Genomic DNA, 18116 nt, shown 5'->3' on the forward strand with positions numbered 1-18116 from the left:
TCATGTGCTGATACCTTCAGGTTCAGGTAACGGGTGTCTGATATTCGAGAGTCTGATATTCGAGAGTAAATTGACAGCTTCTCTGATGCCCAGCCGGTTCCCACGATCCTGGTTGACACACAAGAGCCCGACGAGCATCACACGCTCCATCTGCCTCTCGTCGAAGTCGCCGTTCAGCCGCGCGTCGGCCATCTCGAGGACCGCACCCTTGTCGTAAGACTCCCGGACACATTAATTCCATCATTCAACACTCAACCAATACACATTAATCCAAACAAACGAGATGTTAGTTTTTACATGCAGGCTAATAATCTACAGGTAGGACAGGAAGCACAAACGCACTCCACCGGCAGCGATTACAAATCAAAGAATGGTACAGTACATGGCAATGGGGAAAGAAATAATTTTTTGCACTATTTATGAGATATTAAGAGGTAATGTCACATTGCACTATTTATCAGATTTATTGTCACGTGAATTCAGTATTTTACTTTAAAATTCTACAAGCTTTTTGGTGAAGCATTGTCACGATGCTTTAGGTCAATGGGGATTCTTCAGTTTCTTTTCATCCTGTAACAGTATTGAGTTTCAGAGCTTACATACGTGGGACTTGTTTCCTTTTTAACTTTGCTTTGCATATAACAAATGAAAATGCAATAAGTGAATAAGAATAATGTATCTGTGTGATCCTCTTAGAAATACCGTGAATTTCTGCGAGGATTGTATGTGTTTTAGTGTGTGGAGGACTGAGGAAAAGGAGAGTGGTAACTCTACCATCTACCATACCATAACTCCTATGCAGGTAAGCAAACTAATTTGTGCGGTTACCGATCAAAAGATGGGTAATGTTTGTATCAAAGATTGAAGCCTTTTTAACTTGCTAAAGGTTAGGTAATTGCTAGTTGTTGAAAATAAGTGACCATGCTACCCTTCCTGTATTGCTGGCGGCCCTCTTCATGAGTTAATGCTGTGGCAGTTTTGCTAAACCCGTAGGGGTATTTTTATCTTTGATCATATTTAGCTGGTCTTAGCTACTCTTGACTAGCTATATGGCTAAAGTTTTTTTTAGTTAAAATTTAGCTGAGTTTTCGCTGGACCTATTTAAATTCTTAGCAGCAAAATTTAACCAGATAAACTTTAGAGGCACATGGAAAAAAGACCTGATTAGGTCCATATATAGGCCTGGCATGCGAATGGGCACGCGATTAAACACTAGGCGCTTGGCACGAACGGCCTGGTCGCCATATTCTATATAAACAATGTCCATGAAGAACTACACAAATGGGATAAAGATGTCCTAAAGGCTCCGGCCAAAAGGATATCTGATCTAAAGAGGGAACTTGAGAGGTTGAAAAGGGGGCCAATGACGGCTGCTAATACAGAATCACAGAAAGAAGTCATGGTACGACTGGAATAGATGTTAGAACAAGAGGAAATCCATTGGTTCCAACGTGCTAGAGCAAATTGGCTCAAGCAGGCCTATAGAAACACAAGTTTTTTCCACAACTTCGCAACCAAGAGGAGGAAGAAAAACACAATCAAGGACCTGATGGATGACAATGGTACAAGACACGAAGATGGAGGTACGATGTGCAATATTGTCCAAAGCTATTTTGAGACTCTATTTACATCAGAAGTAGGCAAGTGTATTGTTAGATGTCAAACGTTCAGTCACTTAGGACATGAATACGGAGTTGATGAGGCCGTTCACAGCAGAGGAGATAAAGAGAGTGTTGTTCCAAATTGGTGATTTGAAGGCACCCGGACCAGATGGGATGCATGCGGTATTCTATAAAAAATATTGGGAGTTACTGGGAGAAGATTTGGTGTTGGAAGTAATGGAGGCTGTAAACACGACAAATATACCAGAGGGGTGGAATGACACCACTATTGTGTTGATCCCAAAGGGAAATAATCCTACGCTAGTTTCCCAGTTTCGACCTATAAGCTTATGTAACGTGGTTTACAAGGTAATATAAAAAATGTTATCAAACCGGTTACGAGTCTTTCTATCAGATGTTATTAGTGATCACCATCTCAAGGTGACTTCCTATATTTTTTTGTTTAGTGTTTTGTATGCACAATAGACATGCACTCCTAATTTTTCTCTTGGAACAGTCCGACTGATGTGATTGACCTGCGGAAGCTTCCGCAGAGGAAGGAGCTTGGGTTTAGGGTGAGTAATGGAGCTAATACTTTGGGTGTTCTTTGGAACGAGGTCATTTCCCTCAGATTTGATTTGACTTGTATTAATGTATTGATCTTTTCTGATGGTGGCAGGTGGATAAGAAAACTATATGGGATCCAATTGCTAAGCAAGTGTTATGCACCTGTTGCGTAGAAATAATGGAATTAAATAACATTGAGCCTAATCCCAAGCTCAAGTTCACAAAGGATGAGTTATACATTCTGAAAGAAAAGATGCTGACAAGATTAGGAGTTATGTGAAGCATTGGAAAAAAATAAAGGTATTTGCTATTCAATTTTGATTTGTACAATATGATTGTGTGATTATTATTTTTTCTATAATTTGTGTTTGTTCTTTTTTCAGGATAGGGATGCTGAAGTTAGAATGATAAAAGAGGGACATGAAATACCAAACATAAAACTTCTACAAAGAATGTTTGGTGATGAGGTATAATCTTATGTCTTATTTTTACATTGTATATTTGCATGCTTTAAAAAAAGAACTTATTTTCACCCTTGTTATGTTTTCTTTTTGATAAAAAGAACTTATTTTCACTCTTTTAACAAGTGTTTTCTTTTTGGTATCTAAAATTAGTGTTTGCTTTTTATAGAATGCAGAAGCAAAAATATTGAACCAAAAATGTTTTGCTTTTTCACTTTTTTAACAAGTGTTTTTCTTTTTGCATACATTTTTCAGCTGCTAGTCCATTTCTCTAGTACGATTGGTATATACTTGTGGTGGAAACCTGTAAAGATGATGCTATAAGGTTGAGTGAGTTTTGCAAAACTATTCCGATGGAAGAGCGAATTGGCTATTATTCTACGTTCTACATGTATATATGCTAATAATTATACTACATTCTACATGTATATGTTAATAATTAGTCTTGCTCACTATTGAGAAATCGGCTAGGAGGCAGTGAAGCACCTCTATTCATAGGTGCTCATGATCATTGTGGCGTTGCCATGTGGCAACTTCCACACTCTTTAATACAAAATATCCTAACTCTAGAACCCTCCTCATCCTTATCTAGTTTCTTATATTTCTACCATGCTAAAATATCTAGTTCTAGAGTATTCTACACTTCACCATGAAGTATGACAATCATGGCTCATGCATTCTCTCCAATTCTCTAGAACCTTCTTACCTTGCCGTGATCTTATCCTTATACATGGCAACGTTCAGATCTCCACAATCGTTTAGAATCTTCCAAGTATGCATTGCATATTTCAACACCCACCCCCTACACGCACTGCATTGAACTAGCTGAATGTAGCAAAAGACTTGTTGGATCATATATTTATTTCGTGTCTGACTCTGCAGCAGCTACGAGCTCCCAACTCGCACCAACAGAACAACTCCAGCTCATCCAAGATCAATACGAACAAACACACATGACGTAGGGTATTACGCGATCTAGCGGCCCGAACCTGTCTAAATCGTGTTCCTTGCGTCACCATTGATTCCTTGATTCTCGACGATCCTTACCGCACAAAAGACCACCTAGGGTACCCTCAAGGCGGGTCGCCGGTCTAAAACACCGACACCAAGCGCCTAGGGAAACGGTGCAGTTGGGGACCCCAGGTCTACGAACCCGTCACTATGTTTGTAAACTGAAATGCCATGTTGTATCGTTTGTGCTCACCTTCACGTGAGACTTGTTGCGTATTGTTTCGATCAATGGAATTGGTGGTTAAATCGGGGAGCTACTCGACAGTCCAATTATATCGGTTGAAGTGTGATTGACTTTTACTTCATTAATATGATAAGGGCCAGTGAGCTTCATCCAATGTAATTGAGGTGTTTCTGTCACATAGGTCTTGCCCTCATTAGGATTCGAAACCCTTACGAATCCCATGTCAAAATACAACTCCTAATTCGGGACAAAACCGACCGGGCCGCCCTGTGAAACCGTTCTAACCAGTTTTCCTTGGTGCAGATATTTCCAAAGTCATAACTCTCCCATCCGATTTCCGAATCAAACGTTCTATATATGTGTTTTAATCATCTCAACGAGAGTTATGCAACGATGAAGTCCAACTTGCAATTTAAGCACTTGACCTAAACTGGTCTGACCGACCCATCGTAAAGAAAGTAGCTTTCCGAATGCTTTTGCGTGACCGCGAAGCACTACGGTCAAATATGGTCCGTGGACGTATTGCTGGATCACCTCTGACCAGCTCACACAAATGGTAATGCAAATGGGCCGCATGCATTGGTTGGCCCATATGTTTAGCCGGCCCATACTAAACATATCCCTTTGAGGCCCAAGCGAAAGCAGAGTCCAATCCCGCCCGGCATGGAAGAAAATTCAGTGCAGCCCGGATGCAAAGCGCATCCGGTGCGCACCCGTCCGCTCGGTCGACGCGTGGAGGCGGAAGAAAATCGGACGGTCGCGCGTCTGGGAAGGCTCCTCGCGGCTTGGCTGCCTGGCTCCTCGCGCGACTGCATGGCTCGGCTGGGAATTGGAATAGGCGCGGCGCGCGGAGTACATGCATGCAGCATGCTGCCGTGCCTTGCCTATGATTGGCCCATGCATCTGGGCCGCCTAGCGTGGTGTGATTGGCCCAAAGATCACGAAGGGGCAGTACACGTACAGAACTACAGATCCCTTTACGCCTGAATAATTGACAGCGCGCAAGGTAACTGACGCCTGAAGGATTATGGTAGCTACAGGTAAGCGTGAACAATAATGGAGACCGAAATATAAAAGATAAAAGAGGGTTCAACTGCAAACAAAAATCATATGGCGGTAGCATCACAGTTAAAAGATTAAATTCATTATTACACCATAATAAAATCTAGGGCAAATAACAAAATCCCACATGTAAAGTGGAAACTTTAACAGCTTAGCACATTTACATGTTTTCATGATTGGATCCTCCAGCGAAATGTAATTTCCTAACTGTTGACTGCAATGTGGCGTCTTGATCAACTCCAAGTAGCAAACTTGTATATCCTCCTTGTATATATGGGGCAGACATGGTAGAAGAATTCCCAATCATATTAAAGTGTGGCATTGTCGCATTACCATATCCACCTTGGATCAACGGAGCAGACACGATAGAGGAATTAAGATCCTGTATCATATTAAATGTGAGTATAAGTAAATAAATTGTGAAAAGGGTATAATTAGTCTGAATCATGTCTTACAGTTAATTGCTTTGGATCAGCACCTCCATCTCCATTTTCTGCAGCAGTATTTGGATCCTCTCCTGCAGATGACAAAAATGAACATAAAAAATTTATTATAGAAGGCTGCATCTGGAATGGGTAGGATCAATACCTTTCTTCTTAGCACTTTTCTTCTTTGACTTTACTGTCTTCTTTTCAACCACATTTTTGAACCGTGCATTCTTTGGGCCTTTTACCACCTGAGGAACTCTAAAAGATATTACACCATTCAATGAGCCTGTGTCACATTCATGGCGAATTGGAGGAACCTCATTTGATTTTTCTTGCATCTTGCTAAGAGAAGTATCTGCTTCCAAGTCCAACTTCTCTATGGCTTTCTCCAAATCATCAATAAGTTCTCTTGACACTGAACACTTCAATGCAATGGTTGTAGCTTTTCGAGAGATAAGTGCAGCACGTGCTTTCAAATCTTCCTCCTCACTTCCTTGTTTGTCGATATAAAATCCCCTTTTCGCATATTTTGTCCATCTGTTTAGAATATATTCCGATGGCAAACTATACACTCCATTTATATTGAGGACTCTAAGGGCATGCTTGCACAATATACCTATACAATATGGATACCATTTTCAGCAAATTGTATAAAAAAATATAATGGCTTTAAACTTTTTGTACGTACCTATAGCTTCAAACTTTCTGCAAGAACATGTAATGGTAGAATCTGCACTATTGAACACTACAGTTGCTCCATGATCGGATTGCATGTATGTGATAAAGAATGTTAGGTTGGTCCCTTCAGTTTGTAGCAATTTATGAGACAATGATAATTGTTTTTTAAATTCACCCTCAAACTCAGAATACATCCTTCTTGTGTATGATTCCGCTGCAGTCTTCAGCATAGGTAAATTTGGGGTGTAAGTAACCGCGTCCTTTCGGCGTGAATTAAAGTCTTCATCTAACTCATTTTCACGAAGACTAACTGAAACCTTCTCACATTCTACAAGAAGTTCTGAAAGACCGAGTTTCCTACGAAATCTTTTCTTAAACACATTGTTCATGCCTTCACTCCTTTGAGTCGAGGTCATATCCGCTGTAAAAGCATCACGGTACACAGCTGCCCACTTTGCCCTCAAATCATATAGGTTTCTCATCCAAGAGTTATCCTCCAGATTATATTCAGATAACAACTCATTCCACTTCTCAATGAAGTAAGCCTCCGATCTATCTTCATACACACATCTCTTAAAATCAGGTAGAAACTTGTTATCTGACTCGTGAATTACATGCCCGAGATGTTTAGCAGCATTTAAGTAAATGTGCCACAAACAAAGGCGATGGCTTGTATTTGGGAATACATAAGCAATTGCTCCAGCCATGGCCGCGTCTTGATCAGTGAAAATTGTCCTTGGATGCTTGCCTGACATTGCTGTTAGGAAGGTTTCAAAGAGCCAAACAAATGATTCAATAGATTCATTAAATATCAATGCAGCCCCAAATATTATCGTCTGCTTGTGATGGTTTGTTCCAAGGATCGGAGCAAAAGGCATCTCAAACTTATTAGTCTGAAATGTAGTGTCAAATGACACAGCATCACCAAAGCATTTGTAGTCCATAATAGATTGACCATCTGCCCAGAAAAAATTTGCTATCCGACCATCTTTCTCATCTACCTGAACGGCATAAAAAAATGTAGGATCCTGTGACTGTTTGTTTCTCAGGTATTCTACCAGTGTCTGTACATCATTGGCTTCTAAGTACTTTCTGCGCTCACGTCCAATCTCGTTATTGCAATCCATTTTTGCAAAAGGCACTTTGTCAGCTCCTCCGTAAAACTGCTTCATGAACTCATACACCTGGGCTGGCTTCATCCCGGCATCTCGTATCTGGCCAATTAGCATCCTGTCTGCTTCAGTGACACGTCGTTGGGATCTCAGCTTGTGCGACTTATTTGGACTAGCAAGGTAATGATTATGTTCAGTTACAATCTTTTGCACTGTCCAAATCCCCTCTCTGCTGACACTAAACTGAACACGAGCATCACAACCTGTCCTTGTAGTGTCTTTTGATGACTCGGTTTGCCGATGTCCTTGGCTACTGCAAACTATATATTTCTGAGATATACTACCATCCACTCGACGCTTTGTATTGCTCTTTCTAACACTGAACCCAACCTTACCGGCATATGTGTTATACATCTCAAAGGCTTGTTCTTCTGATTCAAAATTCATTCCAACTTCAGGAGTGATCCCAACTTTATCTGCCACCTATTGTAAAATGAGATGATGATTAATTATTCAATCATGTTATGCATGATCGTACCAAAATAGATGAGTAATAACATGTGATGTATCTGTATTATCGTATAAATAAACATACAATGACCCTACCTGTGATGGCTGCTCTCTATCGACTCCATGACCACCGTCAGCGATTGCATCATCCTCATGCGCATCTGAGGTTGTCTGCTGTGAGCCTGTATCATGCGCTTTGTTAATTTATTTCTTCTTTGCATTGATAGTTTGGAAGGAGCAGGAGAACAGGGAGTTCTTCAAGACGTACAAGAAGGATCGGCCGGGAGAAGAGTCGGCGCAAAAAAATCCATCTGACAAGAAGCCTTCCGCTCCCAAGAGCTCAGAGCTTCAAACGAGGACAGGCAGATGGAGTTCCGCCGGTGATGCGTCACGAAACTGTCTCCAGTGGTGCGATCAGTCCTTTGGGTACTCTGCAGGTGATTTAGTAGCTCGTGTAAATCAGAAATTCAGAATGAATTGCACAACGCTGATGATTGCAAAGATAAATATTTTTTTAACCATAACAAAGACTTACTTTCGTCGAGGCAGGAGGCTGTTCTTGGGTGCGTCGCCGGTCCGCCGGCCAGATGAAGGAGGTGGCGCGCCGGGCCAGATGGAGGTGGCGGCGTCGCCGATCCGCCGGCCAGATGGACGGCAGCAACCCAAATGCAAGCGGCGGCGGCGGCGGCGCGTTGCCAGGCGTCAAAGGGCAAAAACAGAGACTTACGAGAGGGATCTGTAGTTCTGTACATGTACTGCCCCTTCGTGATCTTTGGGCCAATCACACCACGCTAGGCGGCCCAGATGCATGGGCCAATCATAGGCAAGGCACGGCAGCATGCTGCATGCATGTACTCCGCGCGCCGCGCCTATTCCAATTCCCAGCCGAGCCATGCAGTCGCGCGAGGAGCCAGGCAGCCAAGCCGCGAGGAGCCTTCCCAGACGCGCGACCGTCCGATTTTCTTCCGCCTCCACGCGTCGACCGAGCGGACGGGTGCGCACCGGATGCGCTTTGCATCCGGGCTGCACTGAATTTTCTTCCCCCGACATACACCGTCAAATATGAGGCTCCTCCGCCGCTGCCGCCATCTTCTTCGATAGATCCAATCCAACAAGCCTACCCTACCAATTCTTTGCGCCATGGCCCCTGCTCGCGTCGTGCTTGACCGCTCCGTTTTCTTCCGCGACCATCCCTTAGAGGCAGAGCCGCTCGGAGAAGAAGCACCGGGGGTGGTCGGCGGCAACATCGCGGTCGCGGCATCGAAGCCTTGAAGACAAGGAAGCAACAGTTGGCAAGTACCTGCTGGCCATGGAGCCAGATCTGCAGGTCGTGGATCCCCCGGGGGTAAGCTGCCTCACCATGGTACGGCCACACCCATCCGATCCGATCGCACAGTACGGACGGCACCTGGACTCCGGCTTCGTCGCCGCCGCCCACAAGAGCTTGGTCGCCATCTACGCCGGCGCCTGGTACTCGGGATGGTACCTGGTCTTGGACTTGGCATCTTCCTCGCCGCGCAGCTTCACGATCCCCGGTATCGCCGGCATCGGGACCACCGTCATCACGCCACTCCACCCTGGCGCCTTCTTCCTCGCCGAGCTGCTCTTGAGCCTCCGCCGCCCAAGCAAGGGGCTTTCGTCGGCCATGCTCTGCCTCTGGAACTCCCATAGTTCGTCGTGGGCGTGGGACTACAAGACCAGCGACCTCCCCGTCCAGGTGTGCCACGCGTGGGAGGTTCACATGTCCTTCCCTGTCCAGAGCAGGAACCTCTTGTGCTGGGTCGATCTTCTCCACGGGTTGCTGCTCTGCGATCTCGACGAGGTCCGCTCGGAGTTGCACATGTCTTTTGTTCCGCTGCCCCCCAACAGCTGCGAAGCATTCGACCAGCAGCGGCTGCCGAACCCGCAAGACTTCCGCACCATGGCTTGTGTTGACGGCACCATCAAGTTTTTCGCCATGGATGGCTTCGTGGAGGGCACCCCAATCTCGCTCGTCACCTACACCCTGGACCTTGACGGGCCATCCACTAGCTGGACGAAGGACACGGTGCTGCGTCTAGACGATCTCTGGGCAGACGAGACATACATCTCCATGGGCTTGCCGCGGTTACGCCATTGTTCCCTAACCTGAGCACGCAGGAACATGGCGTCGTCTACCTTGTCATTCCGAGCGATCTGGAACAAATCGAGGGCTACTGGGTTAGGAATGTGCAGTTCCTGCTTTCTGTTGACACGCGCAAAACCAGGGTCATCTCCGCCACCCAGCAAAATCTCCCAAGAACATTGTTAAGTTCGCGTTTCCGCATTACCTTCGATGCCGCCTCCCAGCTGAGCTCAAAGTATCACCAGGTAGAACACTATGTAGAACACACTTAGTTTTATCAATTCCAATTCCACCGTTTTTTATGCTTTTTTTGTGTAGCTGATCCAGTTGGAGTAAAACCTTACTTACTCATTTGGCACATAATAATGCTCCGTGTTTCTTCCAAACTTTGTTTTAACTTTTATTCTTTGAATGAAAGAGCCGTTTATATTTGTTCTGCAACCTACATTTGTGAGAACACCTTTGAAGTAGGTAAAGGGCTGTTTATATTTTTGACAAGTATGTCTGTTTCTGCTAGAGAGCGGTGGAAGCAATTGGGATGGGGCCAAGTGGAAAAAAGATTAAGTTTGCTGACCTCCGCAACTGAATCATGTGAAGTTGAAGCTTTGGATGATCTATCTCTTCGTTCTGTCATGTGAAATTAGCATCATTACATGGTCTTTCTTAACTGCTGCAGAGAGCATGGTCGGTCAGACCAGTTTAGCTCGTGTGCTTAAATTGCAAGTTGGACTTTATCATTGCATAGCTCTCGTTGAGACGGTCAAAATGCATATGTAGAACGTTTGATTCAGAAATTGGATGGGGGAGTTATGACTTTGGGAATATCTACACCAAGGAAAACCGGTCACACCGGTTTCACAGGACGGCCAGACCGATTTCGACTCGAATTAGGTGTTATATTTGGACATGGGATTTGTAAGGGGTTGGACTTCTAATGGGGGCAAGACCTATGTGGCAGAAACACCTCAATTACACCGAATGAAGCTCACTGGCCCTTATCATATTAATGAAGTAAATGTCAATCGCACTTCAACTGATATAATTGGACAGTTTGTCGAGTAGCATCCCGATTTAACCACCGATTCCATTGATCAAAATAGTATGCAGCAAGTCTCACACGAAAGTGAGCACGGACAATACAACATGGCATTTCAATTTACAAACATAGAGTACACGGATTTAGTTTACAAACCAAGTTGGAAATACTTAAATAGATTACAAACCAGAGTTCTTACATAAAACACAGTCGGAGGACAAATATGATAAAGATTTAACAGAGATACATGATAACATGAGTTGCTGACACACCTCAAGGTATATACACAATAATTTGTTCGGTGTTTTTGTTCTGTGCTCAAGGATCCTCTGATGTCTTTAATCTTAAAACTTGAGTTCGTCCTTCCTGAACAGGTTAGGATCTAACTTTGGTAACTTGCAGATCTAACAATGGTAACTTGCCAAATACAGAGTTTATGGTAGCTAGGGCAAGAAACATTTAACCTTTGAACCTAGTGATCTTGTTTGGTTACACTTGCATAAAGATCGATTTCCTGAATTGAGAAAGTCAAAATTGATGCCAAACGCTAATGGACCTTTTAAAATTCTTGAGAAGATCAATGATAATGCATACAAACTTGAGTTGCATGTAGACTTTGGGGTTAGTTCCACATTTAATATTGCATATCTGAAGCCATTCTTGTGAGAAGAGGATGAGTTCGAGTCGAGGACCACTCCAGTTCAAGACGGGGAGGATGAGGAGGGCATCCCTCTTGACCTCCAGGCAGTGACGGAAAAAAAGGGGGGGAGGACGTGGTAGCCGTCGTCAGGGAAGGGGCCCCGCGCCGTGGACGTGTAGATCAGGTCACAGGGGAGGTGGATCTGCCAACGGCGGTGCTAGGATTTGCGGAGTGGGAGTGGAGAGGGAGAGAGGAGGAGGAAAGGGGAGGAAGAGAACACGACACGGGGGGTCGGCTTCGGCTCCGCTGTTGGCCGGAGTCAGGCGAGAGGCGGGCTACTGGGAGAGTCGTGTTTCGCCTCCCGAGTCGCCCGTCGGGAGCGCTCGGGAGTCGGGAGTCCAGATACCTTTGACAATTGGTGTTTCCATTCTCTATATATGTGCATATATATATGCTTAAGTTGTTGTTGAACCATGCATGAATACATGCATATCTAGGGTTTCAAAATTTCCTATCAAATGTGAAACCACCTCTTGGATATGATGATGCTAGCTTGCATTGTGCATGTTTCAACATGTGTCACCCTTGTCGTGGAGAAAACGGGAAACGGGAATCATTCATTTGTAGGTACTACACAATCAATTACGAGGGGCCATCTGGATAATCTAGGGCACTGGGGACCGAAAATGACCATTGTCGCTCGATTGTTCCTGCTACCTTCTTGTGTTTTTGATCATAAAGCATCAATGCATTTGGTCATGCGTACGTCGTGATGAGATGAGAATCGAATGAAGAAGCTACCAAACAAATACTAAAGCACTGTGCTTCATCCAACTTCAGCTGCTTCAAAGTCCTAGCTAATCTGTTTCAGCTAGAACGGTTTCAAGGTTTCCCAGCAAATTAAAGTGGCTACATTTTTTTGACAGGTCAGGGGGGACCACTTGAATTATATTACCACAGATGCCGGCAAGCTGGTGATGGTACAACATTTACGCGGTTACAATGGCTTCAAGAGCCAAGATGGAAGTAGAAGGGGATGTGGTAGATACAACACCAGAGTACAATAGAGGAACGACAGGAACACAACTCACAAACAATTCAAAGACAAAACATGACACAACCAAAAGACAACCATTGATCACCGATTAGCGTCTCCACCGAACAACGTACTTGTCAGTTACACTGTGACCGTTGCACCTTGCCCCACCCCTCGTAGCTATGTCGTCCCGCCGTTGCCCACCATTTGAGTGACAGCGCAACAGGAAGGGGACTTAGGGCGGCGAAAGGACGTGCAAGCCAAAGCTCACCAGAAACAATGACCTCCCTTGAAGCTGATGGTGCCACCTCCAGTACATCCGAGCTCCACGTACCACCATTTAACGCCGCTCAAGGGGAGGAATCCTTGAGAGGGAATGGCAGAAGCAGTGAATACACCACCCGACATTTGATTTTGTCACCATCAACAAGGAGAGTATCTGCTCTAGGGGTGTTCAGTTTGGGCTAATTTTATTTCTTTTATAACAGTTTTGTGTCAAGGTTCACGATAGGTCCATTTCCCTGCAACAGAACTTGTGCGCTACCACTGCAAAAATGATGGTAGAACATTCTTGTGAAAAGAAAGGAATAATGAATTGTGACAGCTATGTTGTTTATCTTGGAAAGGTCTTAGATAAAAAAGCTTCTCCTTGATTGCAAAGTTTGCAATAACTGCACCACCGAAGTTAGGTGCAGGGGAAGGGTTGGCCGGTAAGTACATTTAACAACCAACATACATCTATCTTTGAGTGATCTTTAGGTGTTGTTTGGATCATTAGTCCATGCGCTAAACTTTAGCCCCTAAACTTTAGTCCTGCTGGGCTGTTTGGATCCATGGGCTAAACTTTAGACTTTCATCAAACAATAACTGATTTGCCCCTCATTTAATGACTCCATGCACATGTACAGGAAAGAGCAGCGGGGTGGATGGGCAAGTGGGGGTATGGGGCGTCCAGCGCCCGCCCCGAGGGACTTTAGCCCAGTTTAGGGTCTCTTTGGGAGAAAAAACTTTAGCCCGGATTTTTGCTATTTGCTTACTTTAGCCCACCTGTTTGGATTCTCGTAGAAAAAAAAATAGACTAAAAGTGCAGGACTAAAGTTTTGCTATGGGATCCAAACAGGACCTTAGTATAAGCGCGTGGCCTATTGTATTATCTCCAGGAAACAAGAAATCGAATGCACAACTTTCGTAGATGAAAGTCTAAAGTCTTGCGGGTTCGGCAGCCGCTGCTGGTCGAATTCTTCGCAGCTATTTGGGGGCAGCGGAACGAAAGACATGTGCAAGTCCGAGTGAACCTCATCGAGATTGCAGAGTAGCAATCCGGGAGAAGATCGACCCAGCACAAGAGGTTCCTGCTCTGGACAGGGAAGGACATGTGAACCTCCCACACGTGGCACACCTGGGCGGGGAGGTCGCCGGCCTTCTTGTCCCACGACGAACTATGGGAGTTCCAGAAGCAGAGCATGACCGACGAAAGCCCCTTGATGGGGCAGCGGAGGCTCAAGAGCAGCTCGGCGAGGACGAAGGCGCCAGGGTGGAGTGGCGTGATGACGGTGGCCCCGGGGCCGGCGCACCTGTAAGAGTCAGGGTAGGCGATACCGGGGATCGTGAAGCTGCGCGGCGAGGAAGATGCCAAGTCCAAGACCAGGTACCATCCCGAGTACCTGGTGACGTAGATGACGACCAAGCTCTTGTGGGCGGCGGCGACGAAGCCGGACTCCAGGTGCCGTCCGTACTGCGGGATCGGATCGGATGGGTGTGGCCGCACCATGGTGAGGCAGCTTACCCCCGGGGGATCCACGACGTGCAGGTCTGGCTCCATTGCCAGCAGGTACTTGCCAACTGTCACTTGCTTCTCTCGAAGGCTTCGATGCCGCGACCGCGATGGTGCCTTCGCGATGTTGCCGCCGATCAGGTCTCCTGGACACTGGACAGCCCTTGTCTGTGGGTATCCTCAATTTGGGAAAGCGAAAGAAACTATTGATTTGTTTGAGAAGATGTTGTCAAAGGGCGTCAAGCCTGATGGGGTAACATTTATTGGTGTCTTTTCTGCATGTAGCCGTGCTGGGTTTGTAGAGAAAGGACGCGGCTACTTTTATTCCATGCAGAAGGGCAATGGTATTGTGCCTGTAGATGATCACTACACCTGCATGATTGACTTGTACAGCAGATCAGGGAGGTTAAAAGAAGCTGAGGAGTTCATAAAGCAAATGCCGGTATGCCCTGACGCAATTGGATGGGGCACATTGCTGAGTGCTTGCAGGCTGCGTGGTGATATGGAAATCAGCAAATGGGCTGCTGAGATTGATCCCCAGAACCCGGCTAGTTACTTGTTTCTGTGGAGCATGCATGCTGCTAAAGGTCAATGGAATGAGGTTCCCCAGCTAAGGCGTGGAATGAAGGAGCCAGGCTGTAGCTGGATCAAATATAAGAATAAAGTTCACATCTTTTCAGCTGATGATCGGTCTCATTGATCAGTCTCGCCCCTTCTCCATCCAAGGGGATTTATGAAAAGCTCGAGTGGCTCAACTCTAAGATGGTTGAACAAGGATACAAACCTGATGTCAGTTTCAGTGTTGCATGATGCGGCAGATTCTGATCAGGTTCACATGCTCAGCCATCACAGCGAGAAGCTTGCAATTGCCTTCGGATTAATATTTGTTCCACAGGATATGCCGATTCGTATCGTCAAGAATCTGCGGGTTTGTGTAGATTGTCAGAATGCTACAAAGTTCATATCTAAGATAACTGGCCGTGATATTCTTGTGAGGGACGCTGTCAGATTCCACAAGCTCAGCAATGGCCTATGCTCTTGTGGGGACTTCTGGTGATGGCACCCTATTTGATTCTGACCATTCATCCAAGTGTGAAGTTTGACTGGGAATTACATGGATTGAATATTGTACCCACCAGTTGGCTTTATATTCTTCTTACAAAATACATCAGCTGACTTTGGGAGATTTGTTTGATGGTACGCACGAAAGCTGAAATTAGTAACTACCAGCTTCCTAATTTTCGATGGTTATGCCTTCTGACAGCCAAAGTGTGAAGCTGTTTCCAGCTATGGCATGCAGAACATTATCTTGTGAGCATACCGAAGGTGCTGATAACAATTGACAGGCTAGCTCTGTAGGCCAGTGACCGACCAGAATAATTTCTTTATCAACTCAAATCACAGTTAGAAAAGTTACAGAAGAATAGAGGGGTAGCTTACACAAAAGCAACCGGTAATTACACAATGAGACTAGTACACCAAGCCTGATCCAGCTGATTCCTCAGAAAGGAGGATACGGCACTTCTTGAATAGAATTCAGCTCAGATGCGACTGCGGCTGTCTCTGGCTGTATGATCTTCATATCTGAAATCCTTGAATTTCTACCTCTCTTTTATCTACCAAAGAACAGAGGCCATAACTGCAAAAACTGTGGTGGGCTTCAGAATTGTGCGAGCTGGATAATGCATGGAGCAATCGCTCTGAAGCTCGGAGATTAGCAGCAGCAAGTCAGCTTTCAATTTGAAATGCCGACAGCATCCATGACTGATCCGTGTTTGTGACAGTTTAGGAAAAAGATGGCCTTGGTCTTCTTCTTCAGTGCAGAAAGGACCGAGAGCTGAATCAGTCAGCTTGCTTTTGTGCTGCTACTGATGAACATTGCACTGTAGGACAACCTGAAGGTAAGGACCGTTGGTACTCCTGAAGCTGCGGACATCAGGTCCAGAGACATTTCTCTTGTGACAACCTTTCTGAGGAATCATCTGGGGGCACTGGGGGGGACCGAAAATGACCGTCGTCGCTCGATTTGTTCCTGCACCTTGTTGTGTTTCTGATCATAAAGCAACAATGCATTTGGTCATGCGTACGTCGTGATAAGATGAGGATCGAATGAAGAAGCTACCAAACAAATACTAAAGCACTGTGTGCCCCATCCAACTTCAGCTGCTTCAAAATCCTAGCTAATAACCGCTAGCTGTTTCAGCTACATATCATGATCATGGTTTCCCTTTGGATTCTCAGCAGCAGCAACCGAGATCGAGCTTAATTAGCTGAAAGAACAGCAATCCACACTAGTTATTGACAAGTAAAATCATCCATCCACTTCAATTTCCTCTCTCCTCTGCTGACTGAGATCAATTTTTACACAGAGAGAAAAGAAAAAAGAAACAAGAGCCTTACATACATACATATACATACATACATACATACATACATACATACATACATACATACATACATACATATACGTACGTACGTACGTATGTATGTATGATGATGATGATGCGGCGGCGGCGGCGGCATGCTGCTGGGCCGCGGCTCCGGCGGTCGCGGCGGCGGCGGCGGGCAGCAGCGGCGCGCGGCATGTCGGGAAGGAGGAGCGTCGTCCCCCCGCGAGCCAGCGCTCGATGCAGCGGGCGTGGAAGCCGTGGCCGCGGGCCGGCATGACGCGCACGGTGTCACCGTCGACGAACTCAGCGAGGCAGATGGCGCACTCCGCCGCGGCGCCCGCCAGCTTCGTCACGGCCGCCGAGTACACCAGGGCCGGGGGCGGCGGAGGGGGTTGGGGAGGGGCGGCCTTCTCCGGGTCGGGGTCGGGGTCCGCCTCCGTGGCACTGGCGCCTCCTTGCCGGCGGGCTCTGCGGCTGCAGCGGATCAGGTAGCGCACGGCGGCGTTGAGCGCGAGCCCGGCGAGCAGGACGGCGAGGATGACGGCCATGTAGCGGGCCCCAGCGGTTGGTGGCGATGGTGCTGGCAGCGGCCGCGCCGCCGGGCATGTTGCTGTTGGTCGGAACCGGGCGGTGGCCGTGCGGCTGCTCATGTTCCTGCTCCTGCCCCTGCGGCGCCATCGCCATGGCCCCTGTGGGAGAGGATCAGAGGAGACTGATGAGGTTTCCGATGGTGCAGTGCTGCTGCTGCTTTCGTCCTTTATACGGATACGGATGGCTTCTTCATTCCCTGCAGAGTCTGGTGTGGCGGTGATCGATGGTGGTGCAAGTGTGTGATATGGACTGCTCGATCGATCGATGAGGACGAGGGTGACGTGGCGTACAGCCTTTTACATGTGGGCTGTTGCAACTTTTCTTAACCGTCTCTGCTTGTCCTCGTCTCCCTCCCCATGCTCTCTGTCTTCGCAAGTTCGCATCCCGGCAGGCAGACTCAGAGCAACTCGAAAGAATTTTGTATCCTACCCCTAACATCTCATTTAGTGAGAGAGAAAAAAACATAACGCTCCAAAAACTTTTCAATTAATTCGCGACGCCAAAACAGAACCCATCACCGTCCATAATATGGGTGACATCCTTCCTCCCCAATCGCCCCCTCCCACGAGAATGACTCCGTACCACTATAGTTGTCAATATAGCCTGTGGTCCGTGGGCCGAACCACGGCACAACATTTTCGCCCAAGTCCGGCACGGCAGCCTTGTAGGCTGGCCCAGCCTAGCCTACACCACGGGCTGGGCCTAGGCTGTTGCCTCAGCCCATGGGCTGGCCCGACACGGCCTAGCCCATTTGGCCCGTGGGCCAACAACAGGCGGCACGACCCGTTTAGGCTTGCTAGGCCTGGCTAAGGCCTGTTCCGACCTGTTTAGGCCTCCCCAAACCCCACCCCGGCTACCGCTACCACCTTCCCAGTCCCAGCCGCCTCCCCCGCTTCTTCTTCCCGTCCTCCCGACCCTTCGGCTCCCCCGC

The 18116-nt window shown here is 46.6% G+C and overlaps 2 protein-coding genes and 1 pseudogene across 2 annotated transcripts; 1 reads left to right on the forward strand and 2 right to left on the reverse strand.

The window, feature by feature from the left end:
• On the reverse strand, nucleotides 1-7191 carry LOC101774235 (protein FAR1-RELATED SEQUENCE 5-like). The gene is made up of 4 exons (XM_012844292.1): nucleotides 6168-7191; nucleotides 5475-5729; nucleotides 5342-5403; nucleotides 1-219 (listed from the first exon to the last, which is right to left on the reverse strand). The coding sequence occupies exons 1-4, from the start codon at nucleotides 7189-7191 to the stop codon at nucleotides 1-3; spliced, it is 1560 nt and encodes a 519-aa protein (XP_012699746.1).
• Nucleotides 7192-14199: 7008 nt separating this feature from the next.
• LOC111257008 (putative pentatricopeptide repeat-containing protein At1g68930) lies at nucleotides 14200-14904 on the forward strand. Its single transcript, XM_022825895.1, has one exon. The coding sequence runs from the start codon at nucleotides 14200-14202 to the stop codon at nucleotides 14902-14904; it is 705 nt and encodes a 234-aa protein (XP_022681630.1).
• A 1598-nt stretch (nucleotides 14905-16502) lies between these two features.
• Nucleotides 16503-17458, reverse strand: LOC101770317 (annotated as a pseudogene).
• Between the last annotated feature and the right edge of the window lie 658 nt (nucleotides 17459-18116).

The sequence above is a fragment of the Setaria italica genome, chromosome I (assembly GCF_000263155.2).
Source record: "Setaria italica strain Yugu1 chromosome I, Setaria_italica_v2.0, whole genome shotgun sequence".
NCBI classification, from domain to species: Eukaryota; Viridiplantae; Streptophyta; class Magnoliopsida; order Poales; family Poaceae; genus Setaria; species Setaria italica.

What these genes read in the sequence shown, in the direction of transcription:
- LOC101774235 (XM_012844292.1), bottom strand. Translation starts at nt 7,191, where the DNA reads ATGAAGCCAGCCCAGGTGTATGAGTTCATGAAGCAGTTTTACGGAGGA. An exon ending in GATGTATTCTGAGTTTGAGG is followed by an intron (nt 5,730 to 6,167) that starts GTGAATTTAAAA and finishes TGAAGTGTTCAG; the next exon opens with TGTCAAGAGAACTTATTGAT. An exon ending in GAAAAGTGCTAAGAAGAAAG is followed by an intron (nt 5,404 to 5,474) that starts GTATTGATCCTA and finishes TGTCATCTGCAG; the next exon opens with GAGAGGATCCAAATACTGCT.
- LOC111257008 (XM_022825895.1), top strand. Translation starts at nt 14,200, where the DNA reads ATGGTGAGGCAGCTTACCCCCGGGGGATCCACGACGTGCAGGTCTGGC.